The 17,167-nt window shown below is 44.5% G+C and overlaps 2 protein-coding genes across 4 annotated transcripts; both read right to left on the reverse strand.

Annotated features, from left to right (window-relative positions):
* LOC110388326 (polymeric immunoglobulin receptor-like) lies at positions 1-6,664 on the reverse strand. The gene is made up of 7 exons (XM_021377469.1): positions 5,926-6,664; positions 5,028-5,381; positions 3,944-4,264; positions 2,680-2,734; positions 1,881-1,981; positions 1,587-1,639; positions 1-966 (listed from the first exon to the last, which is right to left on the reverse strand). Exons 1-7 carry the CDS (start codon positions 5,966-5,968, stop codon positions 682-684), a joined length of 1,212 nt encoding a protein of 403 aa, XP_021233144.1. The 5' UTR covers positions 5,969-6,664; the 3' UTR covers positions 1-681.
* Positions 6,749-14,320, reverse strand: LOC110388330 (triggering receptor expressed on myeloid cells 2-like). 3 transcript variants are annotated; one of them, XM_021377489.1, is made up of 4 exons: positions 12,235-14,320; positions 8,967-9,311; positions 8,582-8,636; positions 6,749-8,182 (listed from the first exon to the last, which is right to left on the reverse strand). In XM_021377489.1, the coding sequence occupies exons 1-4, from the start codon at positions 12,272-12,274 to the stop codon at positions 7,960-7,962; spliced, it is 663 nt and encodes a 220-aa protein (XP_021233164.1). In that variant the 5' UTR covers positions 12,275-14,320; the 3' UTR covers positions 6,749-7,959. The 3 variants fall into 3 exon arrangements, with proteins under 3 accessions (XP_021233164.1, XP_021233165.1, XP_021233167.1); XM_021377490.1 differs by lacking the exon at positions 12,235-14,320 and adding an exon at positions 11,341-11,541; XM_021377492.1 differs by lacking the exon at positions 12,235-14,320 and adding an exon at positions 9,446-10,506.

The raw sequence follows: 17,167 nt of genomic DNA on the forward strand, positions 1-17,167 counted from the left end.
TTTGATCAAAGTGAGTGTAATTTATAGCAGAGCCAAGGCAGATTTATACTGTAGCATGCAAACAAGCAAGGAAGGCAAGGAGATCCAAAGTTTTATGTACAGTCTAAGTTCTGCACCTGTACGTTCAGACTGAAGACATTTTGTAGTGTGGACAAATATTATTCAACGAAGCCCTGGTTTGGTGAAACACATTGAGAGCACTTGTCTCTCTGAAGCACATGAAACAACAACTGTGCTAAAATTCAGCAGGTGCTTTACCACTTTACTGTTTTAGACCTAATCAGTGGGCAGTAATTAACATTTTATATGCAGATATTTAAGTGAGCTGTAGAGGTCGGAACTCTAAACGGAAGTGCTGCACTCCTGTATCTCGCAGCCCGTTGCTGACTGTGGCACTGGATCTGCTGCTATCAGGGACAGCCTGTTTCCTGAATTTGGGCTTATAGTTGCTCATTGCTTAAAAATAGAGCCATGTACAGCAAGCGAGTATGCCACAGCCTTTCACAACGTTTGTTTAATGATAGCTGAATTGTGCTGCTGTACTGTTAGAAAAGTTTGGTTGTTTGTTCAGGGAAGGTTTGTGCATCCATGTGTCTCATGCTTTGAGCAATCCCGTGTGTATCCATCTCCAACAACTGGTTACAAGCGGGCTGTTTCTAAGCTCAGTTCAGCAACATTCTATCAATAAGCTGAAGGCTTTGTGCTGCTTTCTTTCAGTGGACCTGCTTTTCTCTCTTCAATTTCAGGTTGTGGAGTTGTGGCCTTGAAGATAACAGTAGCGTATTCTACAGGCCCCGAGGGAAGTGAGCTCCCTGATGGTTCCCAAAGGAAGAAAACTTTCGGTGAAGGCTGTATGTTGACATACATATCATCTGGTTTTGGTTGAGGTTGGTGTCTTATTGCAGCATATATCGTACTCTCACTGTGGTCCCCATCCAGCATTCTACTTGCTTTTTTTCTTCCTTCCTTTAAAAAAGAGAGAGAACAAGAAGTTAAAAAGAGATCAGCATTTTTTTGCTTCTGAATATTAGTCTCAGTTCAATTACAATTACAAACACTTTCTCCTCATATTATGAAACTGGGGAGGAGGAGAGGGGATGCAGGGAAAAAGGGAAAGTGTGCTTAGAGAAGTTTGGGAAAACTCTTGTAAACATAACTCTCTAATCCTAAATCTTGGGTAGAAAGGCTCAGCAATAATTAACACACTCAGTATTTAGAGGGATCGCAAATGAAGTTTTCCTTTGATGAGAAGCTTTGGTGATATTACTAAGGGTCCAAGGCCAGTGAACTTTCAACACTACCTACTTGTTACTGAATTTATTTTCTGAGTACTGTAAACAAAAACAGAGGGATTATGACTTGCTCAGATTATTGAGGTTGTGTCTGCTTTGCACCCAAATGTGGACAGTCACAAACACAGACAGCTTTAGTCTGCTGGCTTGACTGGATGCAACACACGATCACGGTAGGACGTGTGGTACTGTGTGCTTTGTGATCCCCTTGAGTGGTGAGCGTGGAGCCAGCATTGCTGCATAGCAGAGATCAAACAGAGCACCAAGAATGAGGGATTTCAGATGATCTCTTACCTGCAGCACTCCCTTTCTGAAAGCAGGCTGTCTGTCAAAGTCCATCTCTTTTCCTGCCACAAAGAACAGAATCTCTCTTGAATGTGAAACCACACCCCTATTTTTTCATTTAAAAAATGACTTCTTCCACTCTCCCTTCCCTGAAGTTTAGTGCACATGTTGTGTATCACTCTCGACTCAGTCACATTCCCGTCCTGGACGGCGATACCTCTGAATAAACCATCCTTATTTTCAGGGTGCTGGGAAACCAGGCTCCAGGGGTAGGAAAAGGACAAGAGGATTAGAGAGCTTTACCTGCCCTTTTCTTCCTGATGTAGCTGGTGATGAGCGTAACAGTAGCAATCAGGGCAGCTGTAGCCAGGAAGAAAATCAAGGCCATGACAGCGTAGACAGTCCTGCAAAGGAAAACATGGTGCCTCCATCACAATTTACAGCATCAGAGGTGACTAGGCTAGTTTGGGAGGGGGTTTTGTGTGTCTGAAATGGATTATGATTCCAGAATAAAAATTCAGCATGCAACTATTACCCCTGTTGTCTCTCAATAGGTGTGATTCTGTGAGGTCAGTACTGATGTACAGCCACAGAGGATCCATCCCAGCTGTATTTTCTTTGGTGCTTTACCAGCCTGGGGCATAGTCAGGAGCTTGAAATCTCTTCCTGCACTCAATTACAGTGCTGCTAGAGTTCAAAGGCATCCCTTATCGGGATGCAGGAGCCCTTTTCATGGTCTGTCTTTGATCAGGATCATTATGGGCTGGTCTTAGGCTGGTGCACTTGTACAAGAGCAGAGTCACTGTAGCATTGCACGGGTTGTATAGTTGTCCCTTTTTAGCAGGTAGAAAGGAATAATGCAGTCAAACTGAGCATCTTTAGTAGAGTCCTTACCTAGTGCTCCTGAAACCAGTAGGAAACTTGTACAGCTTTCACAGGGCTTGAGCAGGTTGGCCCAGACTCCATAGGGAGGAGCCTGTGTGTATGTGAGTGTGTGTGCATTTCAGCTGTTTGTCACAGCACCCTTCAAATCCTGCAGTGCATCCAGAATGCTGTGATTAGAGTCTTAGTGTCTTTGTTTGTTTGTTTGTTTGTTTTTTACCTCTGGTCCTTTCTGCTGTCATCTGTGGGGCTGGCATCCATATTCCAATTTTCCCCTTGGAAAAAAAAAAAAAGCAAAAGTGATTTTCCTATAACAATCCATCCCTGATGACTTTTTGTCATGCTAGCATGCTCCAGAGATACTGCTTGCTTGTTGAAGTTGTGGAGATGCACAAGGATGAATAGCACATCCTGTGCTATTCATCAGCAGAAGAAAGCTTGTTAATGCAGCTCAGTCACTGGAATCATGCAGTCACGGGATCATCCAGTTTCTCCGGAAAGAGCTGGGAGTTTGCATAGGCTCTTGGCAACACTGTTCTATTAGCAATGTACCTAAGTGAAAACATCAGATGTAGGCTCAGCCAGAGGGCCAGTAGCAAACAGCTAGTGGGACAGGAACAGACATCTTGTGATTACAGTTTTCTATCCTTCCATTATAGTCCTCTGGTGTTTTTTCATTGTTGCAAAATATTTTATACTTAATTGCATCATACCTTGGAAAACCTACTTGATTGTACCATACATCAGAGAACCTACTTATTCAATGATTATGTCACGTACAGAGTGACAGAAGGGTTGTGGCTTCTGTTTGCCTTGTAAGTTTGTGTTCTGTGACAGATCAGAGGGAAAGGAAAGCTACTGCTGATGACAAGTTTTGTAGAAGGGATAGGTAAGCCACGAAAATTCATGCCATTTTAGAGAGCAGCACGAAAACTGAGTTGCACTTGAACACTGCTGGAAAGAAAGTTTCTTAGAAAAACAAATCTTGGCATCTTTTTCTTAAAAAAGGAATCTTGTTATCTACCTCCCCTCCCGCATTTTTTAGTTGAGTCAGAAAAATCAGATAGTTTCCACTCAGTGCGTTCTGTTTTGCTGCTTTCTGCACTGGCTATAAGCAGAAGGGAAGTATTAAAGTAAATTCAAAAGTTTATTAATGGACAGAGACAAAGAGATGAACTCAGGTGGACATTCATGGAAACATTCAGATCTCTTGGAGTCTGCTTCATCTGCTGATGTGAATGTAAAATGTCATTAGTCAATGAAGCCAAGTCAGACTGCCCCCCCCCCAAGAGCTGACGACAATTTATATCATTAGTATGTATCAGAAAATCTGTTTTAAAAAGGAAATTCGGGAGTTATCTGTGTCTCAGGAAATTTCAAGGCTCAGAAGAGAGCTCTTTAGCACTGACCTGTAATCTTTCTTGTCAAGTATTAAGAAATTGCTGACTTTTAGAAGATCATCATTAATTCTTTGATTAACTCACCCAAAACTTTCAGTGTGATCCTCTTCAGTAGTTTGTTTCTCCCCTGGAAACGGCTCTCAAGATGATACTCTCCTGAGTCATTAAGTTGGAGCTTTTTCAGCCACACTCTAATCATTTTCCATGAGAAGTCATTCATCATTTCAGTCCTCCCTACTTTAACAATACTTTGATCAGCGTTACCTCTGATAATAGGTTGACATCTAATTTGGGACACCATTTTGCACCAAATAAAATGTTGAAGTTCTCCGATGTTGACTGTCACAGAATAGGAGCAGTGGAGGAGCAGAGATTTCCCTCTTTTTGCAAATACTGTTACAGGTTCTAAAGAAAATAGAGTGGTGAATTGTTAGAAGGATGAAAGACAAGAAAAAAACAATCCCTGTGGTAGTGTGTGTATCACCCAACAAAGAAGCAGAGGCCAACATCAGCACAAAGAGAGCTTGCAGAAGAGATGGAAGCCTGTATCAGGTGCTCTGTCATATTCTGGGGCTGTCACTGCTGTCAGTTTGCCCAGGTGCTGTGACAAGGAGCTATCTCAGCATTATTTCTTATGCCTAATGTCTGTCTTCAAGCTTAAAAGGGTGTTGCTCCCTCTCATGAGTCTTCTACTTGAGTTATCAAAACCTTTCTGCGTGAAAGGTTTCTGTGACTGGAAAACACTTGGAACAAAGTGGAAAATTTTTTGCAAATGAAAGTTGTGTTCTTTTAGTCTTCATCAGCTTGTCTGAAATATTTCCATCCCAAACCCATTTGGTTTTGATTAGTACAATCCCATGAAATTGTATTTATGGTTTTTGATGGCGATTTTAAAAATAATGCTTTCTTTCCCTTTGGAACTTCTTCATTTCATATGGAAAAAATCATTTATTGGCCATTTCTGCCTCTAGATACATAAAGATACATATTGCGATTCTATATTGAGCAGTATAATGTAGTTTTATCCTGCCCTCGATAACCTCCAGGGGAGTTATTATGTCTAGATATACTATGTTTTGCTCTGAAACAAAAAAAATGGAAATGACACATCATTCTTGATTTATTTTGGTTGTCTCCCACCCGGTGTGCTGTTGACCTCATAGCTCACCCTTAGGTGAAACCACCATCTGTATTCTTTGCAGCAAAACTTGCTTCATTTTAACCCAAACCCCGCACTGGTATGTGCCAGAATCCTCATTTCGAAGTGCTGTCATGATTACAGAAAACCAGCCCTCTCCGAAGTCTCTCAGGTCAACTGGACGAGAGGGTGCACGGTTAGCATCGGTCCTTTCTTCTAAAGGGAAGCTCAAGGATAAGTCTGGACAATATTTTCCTGATTGTTCCTTGCACCAGAATTTCTTCTCATGTGAATGCTTGTGCACGTCATATGAACAGTTAACTCTGAAGGACTCTCCCTCTACTTGCAGAAACACATGCGTGTCCTCTCCTGCCACGTGCGATCCTTTCAAAAGAAGAAGAAAATGGATGCTAGAAGTAGTCACAGCTTCGTGTGCCGCTTTTTCTTGCATTATACCGCTGATATGTCTGGGACTGTGAGAAGAGTTATCTGACTCTGCAGATTTGCATAAAAAAAATCTATGCCTAGCCTTGGTGCCTCTACCCATTTTACATTGTTATTCATATTGTTCCTCTCTGTGGACTCAGTATTTACTGGCAGGAAGAAAGCAAACAGCAGCTAGCCTGTCTCACGTTGCTCACAATACCTCATCCATCATGTTTCAGGAGAAAATAACAAACACAGATTTCCCTCCCCATATGCTAGGTGATTTCAGACTGAGAATGCTGCAGAAACCTAAGCTTATGTAAATAAAACAAACAAATTTCAGGCTGATCACCTCCTCTTGTTGACATCTGGCAGTCTTATTCTGTGCCTGGTCATACATGGCCTGAATAAAAAGTACTCAAGCAAATACCAGCATGCAGTGCATACAGCAGCACCGACAGAACCCTCTTCCTTGGAGTAACACAGAGTCTCTGAGCCTTACCTGGTAGGCCCAGTAGGAGCAGCAGGGCTGGAAAGCTGCCCATCCTGCAGTAGAAAGTGGTTTACAGCATAGAGAAGAAAATGTATCGCAGAGCTTCGTTACCACTGAGGAATTCTCTGATGCGGAGGAAGCTAAACTTGCTTTGTCATTTACAGTTGTCTGCTGCCTAGAGTGATGGTGGCAGTTTGGAGTTGCTAAGAACATCTATCAACCACAAGCTGTCTTCTTGGGTGGAAAGACTGCTTCATGTTTACTGGCTGCTTTTTTGCTTGAAGTATGTAGTTGTCTAGATAGCTATATTTAGCAATCAGGCTGTGGGGCTGAAAAACACATAGGCATTTTCAGACTGGTGCCACCTTGGCAGTGCAGCTTTCAGCAGGATATGTTAATCCTTCCTGCAGTTTCGTACTTAGGTGGAACTTCCATATTCTTGTTCCAAAGTGCCCAGCGTCACAGAGGCAGTGAGTGGCCCAGTGTGAGGTGTCCATCTCTGCAGGTCAGGGCTAGAGCCAGGACACACCCCTCTTGGTTAGTGCTACAGTTCCCTTACTTTACAGCTCATGCCTATGCTAGGCACTTCAGAGCTATCTGAGAATACCAAAACTAGAGGAAATAGAGCACAACCATGTGTAGCCTGGTCTAGATTTGGAATCTAAGCTACTGTTACTGCAAGGTGCTAAATGGAGCTGGCTGGACCCACCCACCTGCCCAGCCAGCTTGGAATATTTTAAAACACAACAGCATGTTCTGAGTGTTACCTCTTGTCTGGGTGATTTATTGCGAGTTGGCGTACTCCAGCACTTTATCATGAATCCACACTATGTAAGATAATCAGTTTGATTTTATTTAGCTTTGTAGACAAAAGGAAGAAGTGTGAACGGCATTGGGTTTGGTTTCTTCTTGGGACAGGTAATTGCAGCTTCATTCTGGGGAGTGACGAGCAGTGATCCCCTTGAGAAGGTAGAAAAGGTGCAGGTAGAAGTACAGAGAAGGATCATTTATTCATGGAATGATTTGAGAAATGAGGAAACGGGCTCAGGGCTGTGTGTAGATTTCACATCTCCTTGTTCTGTTCTGCAGTTCTGTGTTCCTTTCCACACTGACTGTCCGCTAAGGATCCACTCTGTGCAAGGAAATCTTTGGAATCTTGGAAGAAGAGAATCTGTCACCCAGCAGTACTCTGAGATGACACAGCACTGATAGATCTCACCCTAGCGGAATGGTGCAGGGGATAAGCACTTGGAATCACTGCCTGGTAGCATGGTGTAGTTACTGGCAGCGACTGGAGGTGACAGCAGAGCACTGCATTGCCAGAAGTATGGCAAAAACATCAGTCTTTATAGACAGCAGTCTCCGTTGCAAAACTGATTTCTAGACAACAATACTAGCTTTCAGTAGAACCACATACTTTCACTTACACTTTGTACTTGTGGGAGAAGCATTCAGGGGTTCTGTAGACACGTGTAGGACATTCTGAAAAAAAGCTTTGAACTGTTCAGCACTGTTCTTCAACGAATCAAAACTTCCTTGGAGTTTTGAGATGGAACGATATCTTATCGTTTTTGCACTGGGTGTATGTGTTTGCGAGTGCACAAAAGTACAAGGTGTTTGAGATGTGTTAAGTTGAACTCTTGTTTATGTTCATTGGTGCATCTGTGGTTTTACTTACAGCAAAGCGTTATCTGTGCTTTACTGTGTCTGGGGAAGCATCTCTGCCACGGGGGTAGGTTTGTGTTGGATCTCTTGACAAAAAGATTTAATCTTCCTCCCTCCTCCCAGCCCATCCCTCAGTCCCATCCCCTTCCATCGGTTTCAGGTGTTACTGGCAGTATCATTTCAGTTTGGCTGTGTTGGAGAAGGCTGGTCAGCAGCAACGAGAGAAGGTGGTAGATGGTGACATTCCCTCTCCAGAGTGATAGGTTTGTCAGTACCTGTATTTAGTAGGCGATGCTTTTCTTTTCTTACAGCAGGAGGCAAAGCTTTGCTAGAAAAAGCTTGATGTTCATTTCCCTCTTGATTCTCTTTAGTTCAGCTCTAAGCAGTGTTCTCCCAGGAGGGGCTGATTCCACCATGTGCATGCTCTACTAGGTCACCAGGGAAACGGACCTGCTGTTCATTCAAGCTTAGCTTGTTCTGCTCTGTCTCTCTATTTTTCCTGCTGTTGCTAATGATAAAGATCAGCACAGCCACCACAAACTTAGTAGCCAGTAATCCAGCAATGATGTAGAGGACCGTGAAATCAGCTTCAGGAGGGGTGCTACGGGGAACCATAAACACACCAAAATGAGGCGTAGCAAGGAAGGGGATGATTCAACCTTTAAATAAACTCTTGTATTTTGATAGGATAAAAGTGCAAAGGTGGTAACAGCTCCTGTGACTGGTACTCCCTGCCTGGGCACAACACAGCCTGTGACGTTAGAACAACTGTAATAGGTTTTAACTGCAAGACCTCACAAATGGATAAATTATGATCTGCAGGATTTGGTTTGCCTGGCCCTGAAGCACTGCTTTCTGTTTAGAAACCATGCAGTGGCTTTGAGAGTTACCATGCATTAGGAAGGGGCAGAGAATATGCCTGTGGTGGTATTCTTCTCAGCTTCAAATGGGATTACAGGTGCTAATCTAGTTTCATCCTAGAAGGAGTATTATGGTTTACCTGGAGATGCTCTGCACAGCACTGGGTTCCTCTGGGATTTGGGTCTCCAGGACAGCTGATGGCAGAAACAAAACAGTTTAGTCTGCAAGTGTTTCTGTGATATTCAGTGGTGTCACAAAACAGATGCCCCAGATAGGCACAGATAACCGAAGTGAGGCTGGGCACTGGGCTGCATGCTAGGAGATCAGTCTGGATGGTGACAGATGAAATGTGTTGAATGCCCTGTAGCAGTGAGGTCGTGTTGCTGTAAACTGGGAAATAAAAACAGTCTTGGGACTTCCTTAGAGACAGACAAAAGTAAATGTTTACCAAAGTAAGGCCTTGGCATCTGCAGGGATGTGAATTTTAAGTAGGAACTCATGAAACTCGGAGCTCCAGGACCTACCTGTCAGCACATCCACTTGTACCTTCTGTAAGGTGTTCGTTTCCCCCAGGTAATCAGTTTTGCACTGGTACAGCCCGGCGTCCTGCTTCTTGAGCCGCCTCATGGTCACTGTCAGGATCCCGTCTTGGATGTTGTCGCTGATGGAAGTGGTGCCATTCCTGTTCTTCAGGAAAGGCAGCCAGAAGCGGCGGGCGCTCACCACGTGTTGGCACTTGCTCTCATCAATCTGCTTGCACCAGCTCTTTTCTCTCCACCGCTGCTGCCGGGGGTTGTAGGTGCAGTTCACAGATATGGTCCCCCCCTCCATTCCGTACACCAGAGTGATGTTCTCCGCAGCGCAGGATGCTAGGAGAGGAGGAGAAAGTGGTGAGCCACGACTTTCATATCTATCCCTTGCTATTATGCTTGTGCTGAACAAATGTCATTTTCCTCTTCTACAACTCTGATGGTGGCTGCTGCTGACTGCAGGGCTGGCTCACCTGCCTGCCTCCCTCAAGAAAAATACAGTATACTCCGATTCAGTCTTGGTTCAGACTTTCTTGAAATATGTCTGCAGTGATCCTTTGGACTGGTGTTTCATTTGTCTCTTGCCAAGCAGCTCTTCCTGTGGGGATTTGCACATTTTCTGAAGCTCAGCAAATTTTGGTTCTCATCTTCCCCTTCTGGCCCTGCGGTGACTGCTCTGGCTTGCAGTCTGGACCTCAGTGGTGTCACGCTTGCTGTGATCATTGGGCCCCTGCCCAGTAAGGGGAGACAGTTTGTCAGCGTGACTAGGGGATTTAAATAGGAACTTATGTTTTCCTCTGATCTGGAGGGGCACGAAGCTAGATAATCAAGCACATTGACCTGGCACTAGGTAAACTGGCTTGGCTTTTACGAGGTGTTTTTGTGAGGCAAAGCATTAAAATACATCTTGCCCCAAAAATAACCAGTTGTTTCTCAGCAACCCTTAGTTTCTCCTTGCTGTCACACCCCTTCTTTGAAGCATGCAGCCTGCCTACTAACAAACAGTTGCAGCAAGGCAGCTTGCTTCAGGCTTTAGCCTTAAGCTTAAGCCATCCATATATGTTCAGAGGTGCAGGTTTGGTTCTGATGTATGCTCTGCTGTGAAAAAGGTCCTGTGCAGTAAATGCCTATGAAGTTTGTCACAGTTTTAGGGCCCTTTATGCAGCCAAAGGAAAGCAAAACAGCCCTGGCAGGTGCTGGAATCAAAGTGATAGCTGCAAACAAGTGACCAGCTAGCTGTTTAGCACATTGCTTCTTATTCTCATTCCTGACTTCTGATTCCAGAGTCTTTGCAGATTGTTTCATCCTGTCTTTTTAATAACCTATTAATTTTAATCCTGTTGATAACTGGTCTGCAGCTGCTTGGCTTTTTTTTTGTGTGTGTGTGCTAGTTCCTTATTTCTAATTTCCATTTCCTCCGTGTCGTGGGCAAAGGCAGAAGGGAAAGTCTATTAATACTTAGAAAGAGAAGTAGACTGTAGTATTTCTGGAAATCTATGTAGATTCTGTGGCAAGATAAATAACGCTAAAACAGAAATAAATTAAAAAATGGGTTGTTGTGAGGCCTTTGTGTTGGCAGAGCCTTATCGTAAAACATCTTAAAATAATTTAAAACATTCTAAGTGCTTTGTAAGCTGAAAAAAAAAAAAGCTGAAGGTCTTTCAGGCTTTCCTAGAGGAAGGCATAACAATGGATCTATGCTCTCCAGTCATCTAACACCTACAAACCATCGTGATGTTTTGTTCCACTCAGTGGTTCCAGAGAAGGCTTCACCTCCCTGCACGTCCAGTGCTGTGTGAGCCAACTAAACCTTGTAACTGCCCCCCTTATTTCTCTTGTGGACCTTTCCCCTCTGCAGTTCAGCTAGGCTTTCAGATCCTGGAGCAGCCCCAGGTTTTGCTTTTATGGACCAGAAACACCATTGCAAAAAATGCCTTGATAGTCATGGCATTTAAAGATTTGCTGATACCCCAGCGGAAAACTTTGTGTCATTATCTTTTCCATGGGTTCTGCTGACAGGTCATGTACTGTTTGTGTTCCTCCTTCCTTTTTTTGCTACTGAAAAAAGCATTGTGGACTTTTTTCCAAATTCAGACTTCTGTCAAAATTGAGATTCTGTGCTCCCAAAGCCTGTGTATGTACCTTCATGTGCAGTGTTCCAGGAATCTGGCATCTCCAGAATTTGGCTGGAAAGAGAAGGCTAACAGCTGAGAATACCAGCTGGATCCTGTGCCTTGTTTCCCATTGCTCTCCAAGCTGAAAATAGTTGAAGACTGGGAGTGTTACTTTCTACAGAGGTGTGCTTCCTAGCTTATATATTTCTTTGTGATGCCTAAAAGATGTCTCTCCTTTACTGAGTTTTATTTACCTCCTGTTGAACGATAGCTGCTGCAATTTACATTCAACCTCCTGCAAATGCAAACAAATAGAATTTTGCAGTTTCACTCTGAGAAAGCACACAAGACTTTTGTAAACAGTGTTTCCTCTTCTGACTCAAAAGGATCCATGCGAGGAAAGCTGAGCGCTTGGGTCATAGAATCATAGAATCATTTCTTGGGTCATTCCTGGGTCATAATCATAGAATAATTTCTGTTGATGACCTTTAAAAGTCGTCTAGTCCCACTCCCCTGCAGCGCACAGGGACACCCTCAGCTCCATCAGGTGCTCAGAGCCCCATCCCCCAACCTTGAGTGTCTCCAGGGACAGGGCACCACTGCCGCTCTGGGCAGCCAGTGCCAGTGCCTCACCACCCTCATCATAAGCAACTTTTTTCTTATACCCAATCCTAAATCTCCCCTCTTTTAATTTGGAACCATTTCCCCTTGTCCTATCACACAGACTCTGCTAAAGAGTCTGTCCCTTGCTTTCTTGCAGCCCGTTTGTTAAATCAAGGGTATAGAGCAAACTCGGAAGGAGCCCGACATCCCTGCAGTATAGCAAGGGAGGAAGAGCAGGGTGCAGACCGCACTGCAAAGCTCCACGTTCCCTCTGCTTGTATTGTGTTGCACCTTGTGGTGTACAGACAGGTAGTAAGAGTATCCATAGTAAATGTTTGCATTGTTTTTCCAAAGAGCTGTGTGCTACAGTTAAGATACTTTTGCATCCGGAAAGAGCTGTTGCGTCTCAAGGCCAGTGCAGTCTTGTTGTTTGTTGTTATCAGTAATCTTACAGAGCTGATTACTCTTAAGATAGAGATTAAGTTTTTGCATCAGTGCTTTACCCTCCCTGTTACCATAACCCAAGGCCATGTATGCTTTCTTACCTGACAAGAAGACCAAGATGAGGTACATGAGTTTCTCCATGTCTGTCCAGCAGAGAAGGGGGCAAGAGAGGAGTCCAGACAGAAGCAAAAAGGACTGTTGCCCAAGAACAGCTTGCTTTTCTCCTCTCCTAGCTCTGCCGGAAGGAATGAGCACAGGAACTTGGCATCTTTTTTGTCCTGCATGTTGAGCAATTCGTCAGGGACGGGCATTTCTCTCACTGGCTGAAAATTCAGGCATCAGCTTTGCCCACTCACAGCCACAACTTAGTCTAGACAGCCTGAAAGAGAGCATCATGTGATGGCCTCCGGTAGTGTTAGCAAACTGATGGGCTGCTCTTTTTTCTTTGCTGGATTTGTTTACTTGGAGATCTTCCATGCAAATGCTGATAAAACCTTGCTTATCTTACAGAAACAGGCAGATAAACATACAGATCTGTTAATAAATGTGCCTTGCTTTCTTTAATTAGTGTTTAAGAAAATGGTACCTAAAAATTCTCTGTGGGTATTACTAACTAACATTTTTGTTATTTCTCATGCCAGTAAGCTCAAGTCTAGATTCCCTTTCATGAGAAACAACTGTGAAGCTGAAAACATACTTCTTCCACTTTAGTATCTTCTACCATTACTCTGTTTGACCCAGTGTAACTGACTGTATGAATAGCAAATATATAGGGGAGTCATAGGCTGGGTGATCCTTTTCCAGATCCATTTTCTTTTTCTTCCTTTCATTCCAGGTTAAACATATCAACTCTGACAGTCTCAAAGAACAAATCAGCATCTCTGCTGCACCCATAGCAAGAAAAGCCTATCAGAAAGCTGCATGTGACAGGCCTGTGAGTAACAGGTGGTCCAGACCTCTTTAATCTACCACCTGCCTGCAGAGCTTGGTGCAGCTGAGTAAGTGCCAGGGCGAGTAGGCTGGGGAGTACAGCAAGTACAGCACAGCACTGCAGGGACACAGAGCTACATCTCAGTCTGGCTAGATAGTCAATTCAGAGGTGTCTGATGGGAGACTGGAGAGCAAGCACATTGGGATTACATCTGATAGTTTGTGGTGAGGTTATTCAGGATAGCAGGGGGCTGGTTGGGTCCCTGCCAGTCCAGTGTTCCTTTGACAACTCTTGGAAGTTGCTAGCCTGCATCAGAGCTGCACTAGGGATTTATAAATATATTGTGTGACCAACTCACTTGGACATTTATATTTGTAAATAATCCACTCTTGAATTAACAGCATTTCCTTTCTGTCATATTACCTGATGTTGAAAACAGCCCTCTTGTGCTCATACTTTTTCCTCTGTTGTCTTTGCAATACTTCCTGCAGCTTCACTACGCCTGTCATAGAATCATAGAATGGCTTGGGGTGGGGGGGACCTTAAGGATCATCTAATTCCATCCCCCTGCCATGGGCAGGGTTGCCAATTTCTTGCTGTCGGTTTCTTCTGTCAGTTTTTGGCTCTGTGCTGCTGCCTGTATGGACCTTCCTCATGTCTGGCTCAGGACTCACCCGTGCAGCTGGCAGATGGCAAATTCTGTTCAAAAACACCCCAGTGCCCTATCCATTCCTTGGGTGCAGTGCCATGTGCTCCCTTCCTTCCTTTCTCCAGAAACACTCATTTTTTGTTCTTTCTGCTTGTCTCTGTTTCACACTGCTTTGGTTCAAGCAGCCAGTTTGTGTGTTCTTGAGGAACAGGTGTAAGGCAGCAAGCCAGCCAGAAGGTTTTGGGCAGAATGAGAGTCTCTGATTAGGAGGTCTTCAGAGGATGGGGCACTCTGCACTTCATTAAGTTACACCTGTGCTTGCACTCAGCAGCGACCTCACCTTTGTTCCCTCCTACACCAAATCCAGCACACATGCCCTTTTTCTCGATCGGCAGGTGGGCATTTAGCTTTAGTTGGAAAGCCTCTTTCCATCTTACTTCTTACCTAAGCAGACTGATAAATGTAGGGATTTGCATAAAGTATCAAAAACTGTATGCACTGTGGATGTGCACCACTGCTGTTTTGTTGCTAGAAGACCTTCTGGTGCTCAGATTCTTACAGCAGAGCCCTCAGCTTGCACAACTTGCAGTGCAGCGTTTCAGCTTGTTGCAGTACACTTGAGCTACTTGTCTTCAGGCAGATGCTGGTCCTGCTTATTCCTATAACCCATTGCTTATATCCCCCACCCACTGCATGGCAAACGAACCAAGTGGCAGCAAGGTGAGAGTCCTCCACAGCTGCATCTCCCAGAGAGGCTGCATTTTAATAGAATAAAAAAAAAAAAACAAATGTGCGGTCAATCCTGAGAATTAGCAAGCACCTCTCTGACCTAAGAGGATCTGCACACTTGTAGCAAAATTCTAATAGGAGGCAGGTCTTAAAATGCATAGGCAACGTACATGTGGTGGCAAAACCTTAAGCCTTTCCCCAGTGTCCATGCACACGTGTTCTGTTCTCCATCCCTGCTTTCTATTGCAGTTCTTTTCTCCCATGTCTGGATTGTTTGAGGATTCTGTGCTTCATCCTTTGTCATTTGTCAGTAACTGCTTCCGTGTAATGATAGCATATTCCACATTTTCATCTTCGGGTTTCTTGGGAGCCTGATTCAGTTCAACATTACAGTAGAGAGGTTCATCAGAGCTGAGCTGGGGTTTAAAGTCCAGAGAAATGTAATTTAGGTCTGTGCTGTCATCTGTGCTTCCCATTCTTTCAGTGCTCTCAAGCTATAAAAAGGAAGGGAAACACTAGTCAGCATCATTCAGTGCCAAGGCACAGCTGTTATCAAAGGAACAAGATTCTTCCAGAAGTAGTGTGAAAAGTTACCTTTGGTCACGACAGAGGAAGAAGTAACAGAAAACCCTTTCTTTCATCTCGTGTCCTTGAGATAGGCTACAACTTCATCTTCTAACCTTGCTCTCTAGTCTTTCAGTCATTTCTCAGAGATTACTAGAATTTTCTCCACTGTGGGTTGGTTTTTGTTTTTTTTTCCAGTGGAGTTTTCCTTCCACTGCCCCCACATTCCTTTCTGTGGTGATATTAAATCCCAATTCCCCTCACGCTCAAAACCAAAAATGGGTGTTCAGGATGTGGGTCAGGCAACTCCTCACAGACTATTGGTCATGGATTCAGGTACCAAATGGAAACCAGTCATATTCCTTACCCGTACTGGGCTCTCTGGTTTGTCATAGGTGTCCTCTGCTTGTCTGTTACCTTTGGAAAGAGCCAGAGCCAGAGTTTTTAGAAGCATAGAAGTCCGTAACAATGCCTGGGTGTTAGCTGTGCTCCAGGAGTTTTGGGGAGGGTTTTGGGTTTTGCCCGGCGATTGAAGTGATGGGTGTGCCGATGGGACCCATCTACCCTGAGTCTGGTGAATGTGTTTCTCCCAGTTTACTTCTCTGAAGTGTGAGGAGATGTTTTGTGCAGAGTCTTGGGGATCATGGGTTTGATTTACTGGGAGAAGGGATCACAGCAAGGAGCCTGCCTTCGAGGCTTCCCAGCCTGCGCCTATATTATCTTCTCCTGAGTGCTGTGAATTGGGAATAATCTTGCTTGAAGTGTAAAATTGATGGCTAGGGCAGGCCCCATCTAGAATCACAGAACAGAAATCACCAATTTCCACATACCTCCTGTCTTCAGTTTCTTGCGTTGCCTGATGCACAGCGTTACTGTGGTGGCCAGTGCCAGGATGAGCAGGATACACAGAACCACGGAGATTATGATGGTGTTCCTTTGCAGGAAGAGCAAATAAGTTGCCAGTGTTAGATAGCTAGCAGAGCCCATTACAAAACAGTGACCAAAAAAGGGGCAGGAATAGCTTTTATACACTTGGAAGGAGGGTCCAGTTCTTATGGAGGAATGCTGTCTTGATTGTTGTAACTGGCTGTGCCTTTTGAGTTTTTCTATGGGTGGGCTGGGAAAAGAACTCATTGAGAGCGGCCTTGTGGAGAAGGAATTGTGGTGGATGAAAAGCTGGACACGAGCCAGCAGGGTGCACTTGCAGCCTGGAAGACCAACTGCTCCTGGGCTGCATCAACAGAGAGGGGGCAGCAGGGAGAGGGAGGGGATCGTCCCCCTCTGCTCTGCCCTTGGGAGGCCCCATCACAAGATGTGGAGCTGTTGGAGTGGGTCCATAGGAGAGCCGCAATCAAAGGGCTGGAGCATCTCCCTTATGAAGAAAAGGTGAGGGAGCTGGGGATGTATAGCTTGGAGAAGAGAAGGCTCTGGGGAGACCTTGTTGTGGCTTTCCAGTGTTTGAAGGAAGTTTATTAGACAGGAAGGAGACTGACTTTTTCTACAGTCTGATAGTCATAGGACAAGGGAGAATGTCTTTAAACTAAAAGAGGGGAGATTTGTCTCGATGTTAGGAGGAAATTCTTGACTCAGAAGGTGGTGAGGCCCTCACACTGCTACCCAGAGAGCTGTGGATGCCCCATCACTGGAGGTGCCCAAGGCGAGGCTGGGTGAGGCCCTGGGCAGCCTGCTCTGGTGGGGGTACCCAGCCCATGGCAGAGGTTTGGAACTAGATGATCTTTAAGGTCCTTTCCAACCTAAGCCATTCTACGATTCTGGTCTCCATGCTTTTAAAACACAACACTGTTCGAAGTTCAGAGCACAATTCCAGGCTCTCAGGAGCAGTTACTGATTCTTCCTCCTGAGTTTTCCTGCACCTGACACACTGGGAGTTGATGTATATTGTACTCTTAAGTGCTGCTGCAGTGTTCATGGCAGGAAGTCCAAAGGGGAAGAAAATCCTTTACATTAAAAAAAAAACAACCCTGGTAAATAGAAGGAAGAAATAGCAGCTAAGGAGTATTTTGCTGTTAACTGTTTGTTAGTATCCTGCATACCCCAGGGAGACAGGCACAAACAGGACATCAATAACTCTTGTCTGTGCATAAGCTCAGTGAGTTTCTTTCGGCCTTACCGTGGTTGTGTGCTGTTGCCAGAAGAGTTT

Source organism: Numida meleagris, chromosome 25 (genome assembly GCF_002078875.1).
Source record: "Numida meleagris isolate 19003 breed g44 Domestic line chromosome 25, NumMel1.0, whole genome shotgun sequence".
Taxonomy (NCBI): Eukaryota; Metazoa; Chordata; class Aves; order Galliformes; family Numididae; genus Numida; species Numida meleagris.

Bases quoted from the DNA above. Each gene is read 5' to 3' on its own strand.
- LOC110388330 (XM_021377489.1), bottom strand. From the start codon at position 12,274: ATGGAGAAACTCATGTACCTCATCTTGGTCTTCTTGTCAG. The intron at 9,312-12,234 runs GTAAGAAAGCAT...CTCCTCTCCTAG, and splicing joins CATCTTGGTCTTCTTGTCAG to CATCCTGCGCTGCGGAGAAC. The intron at 8,183-8,581 runs GTAAACCATAAT...GGTTCCCCGTAG, and splicing joins GCTGTGCAGAGCATCTCCAG to CACCCCTCCTGAAGCTGATT.
- LOC110388326 (XM_021377469.1), bottom strand. From the start codon at position 5,968: ATGGGCAGCTTTCCAGCCCTGCTGCTCCTACTGGGCCTACCAG. The intron at 4,265-5,027 runs GTGAGCTATGAG...TATTTTCTTTAG, and splicing joins GATGGTGGTTTCACCTAAGG to AACCTGTAACAGTATTTGCA. The intron at 1,982-2,679 runs GTAAAAAACAAA...TTTCCTTTGCAG, and splicing joins GACAGCAGAAAGGACCAGAG to GACTGTCTACGCTGTCATGG.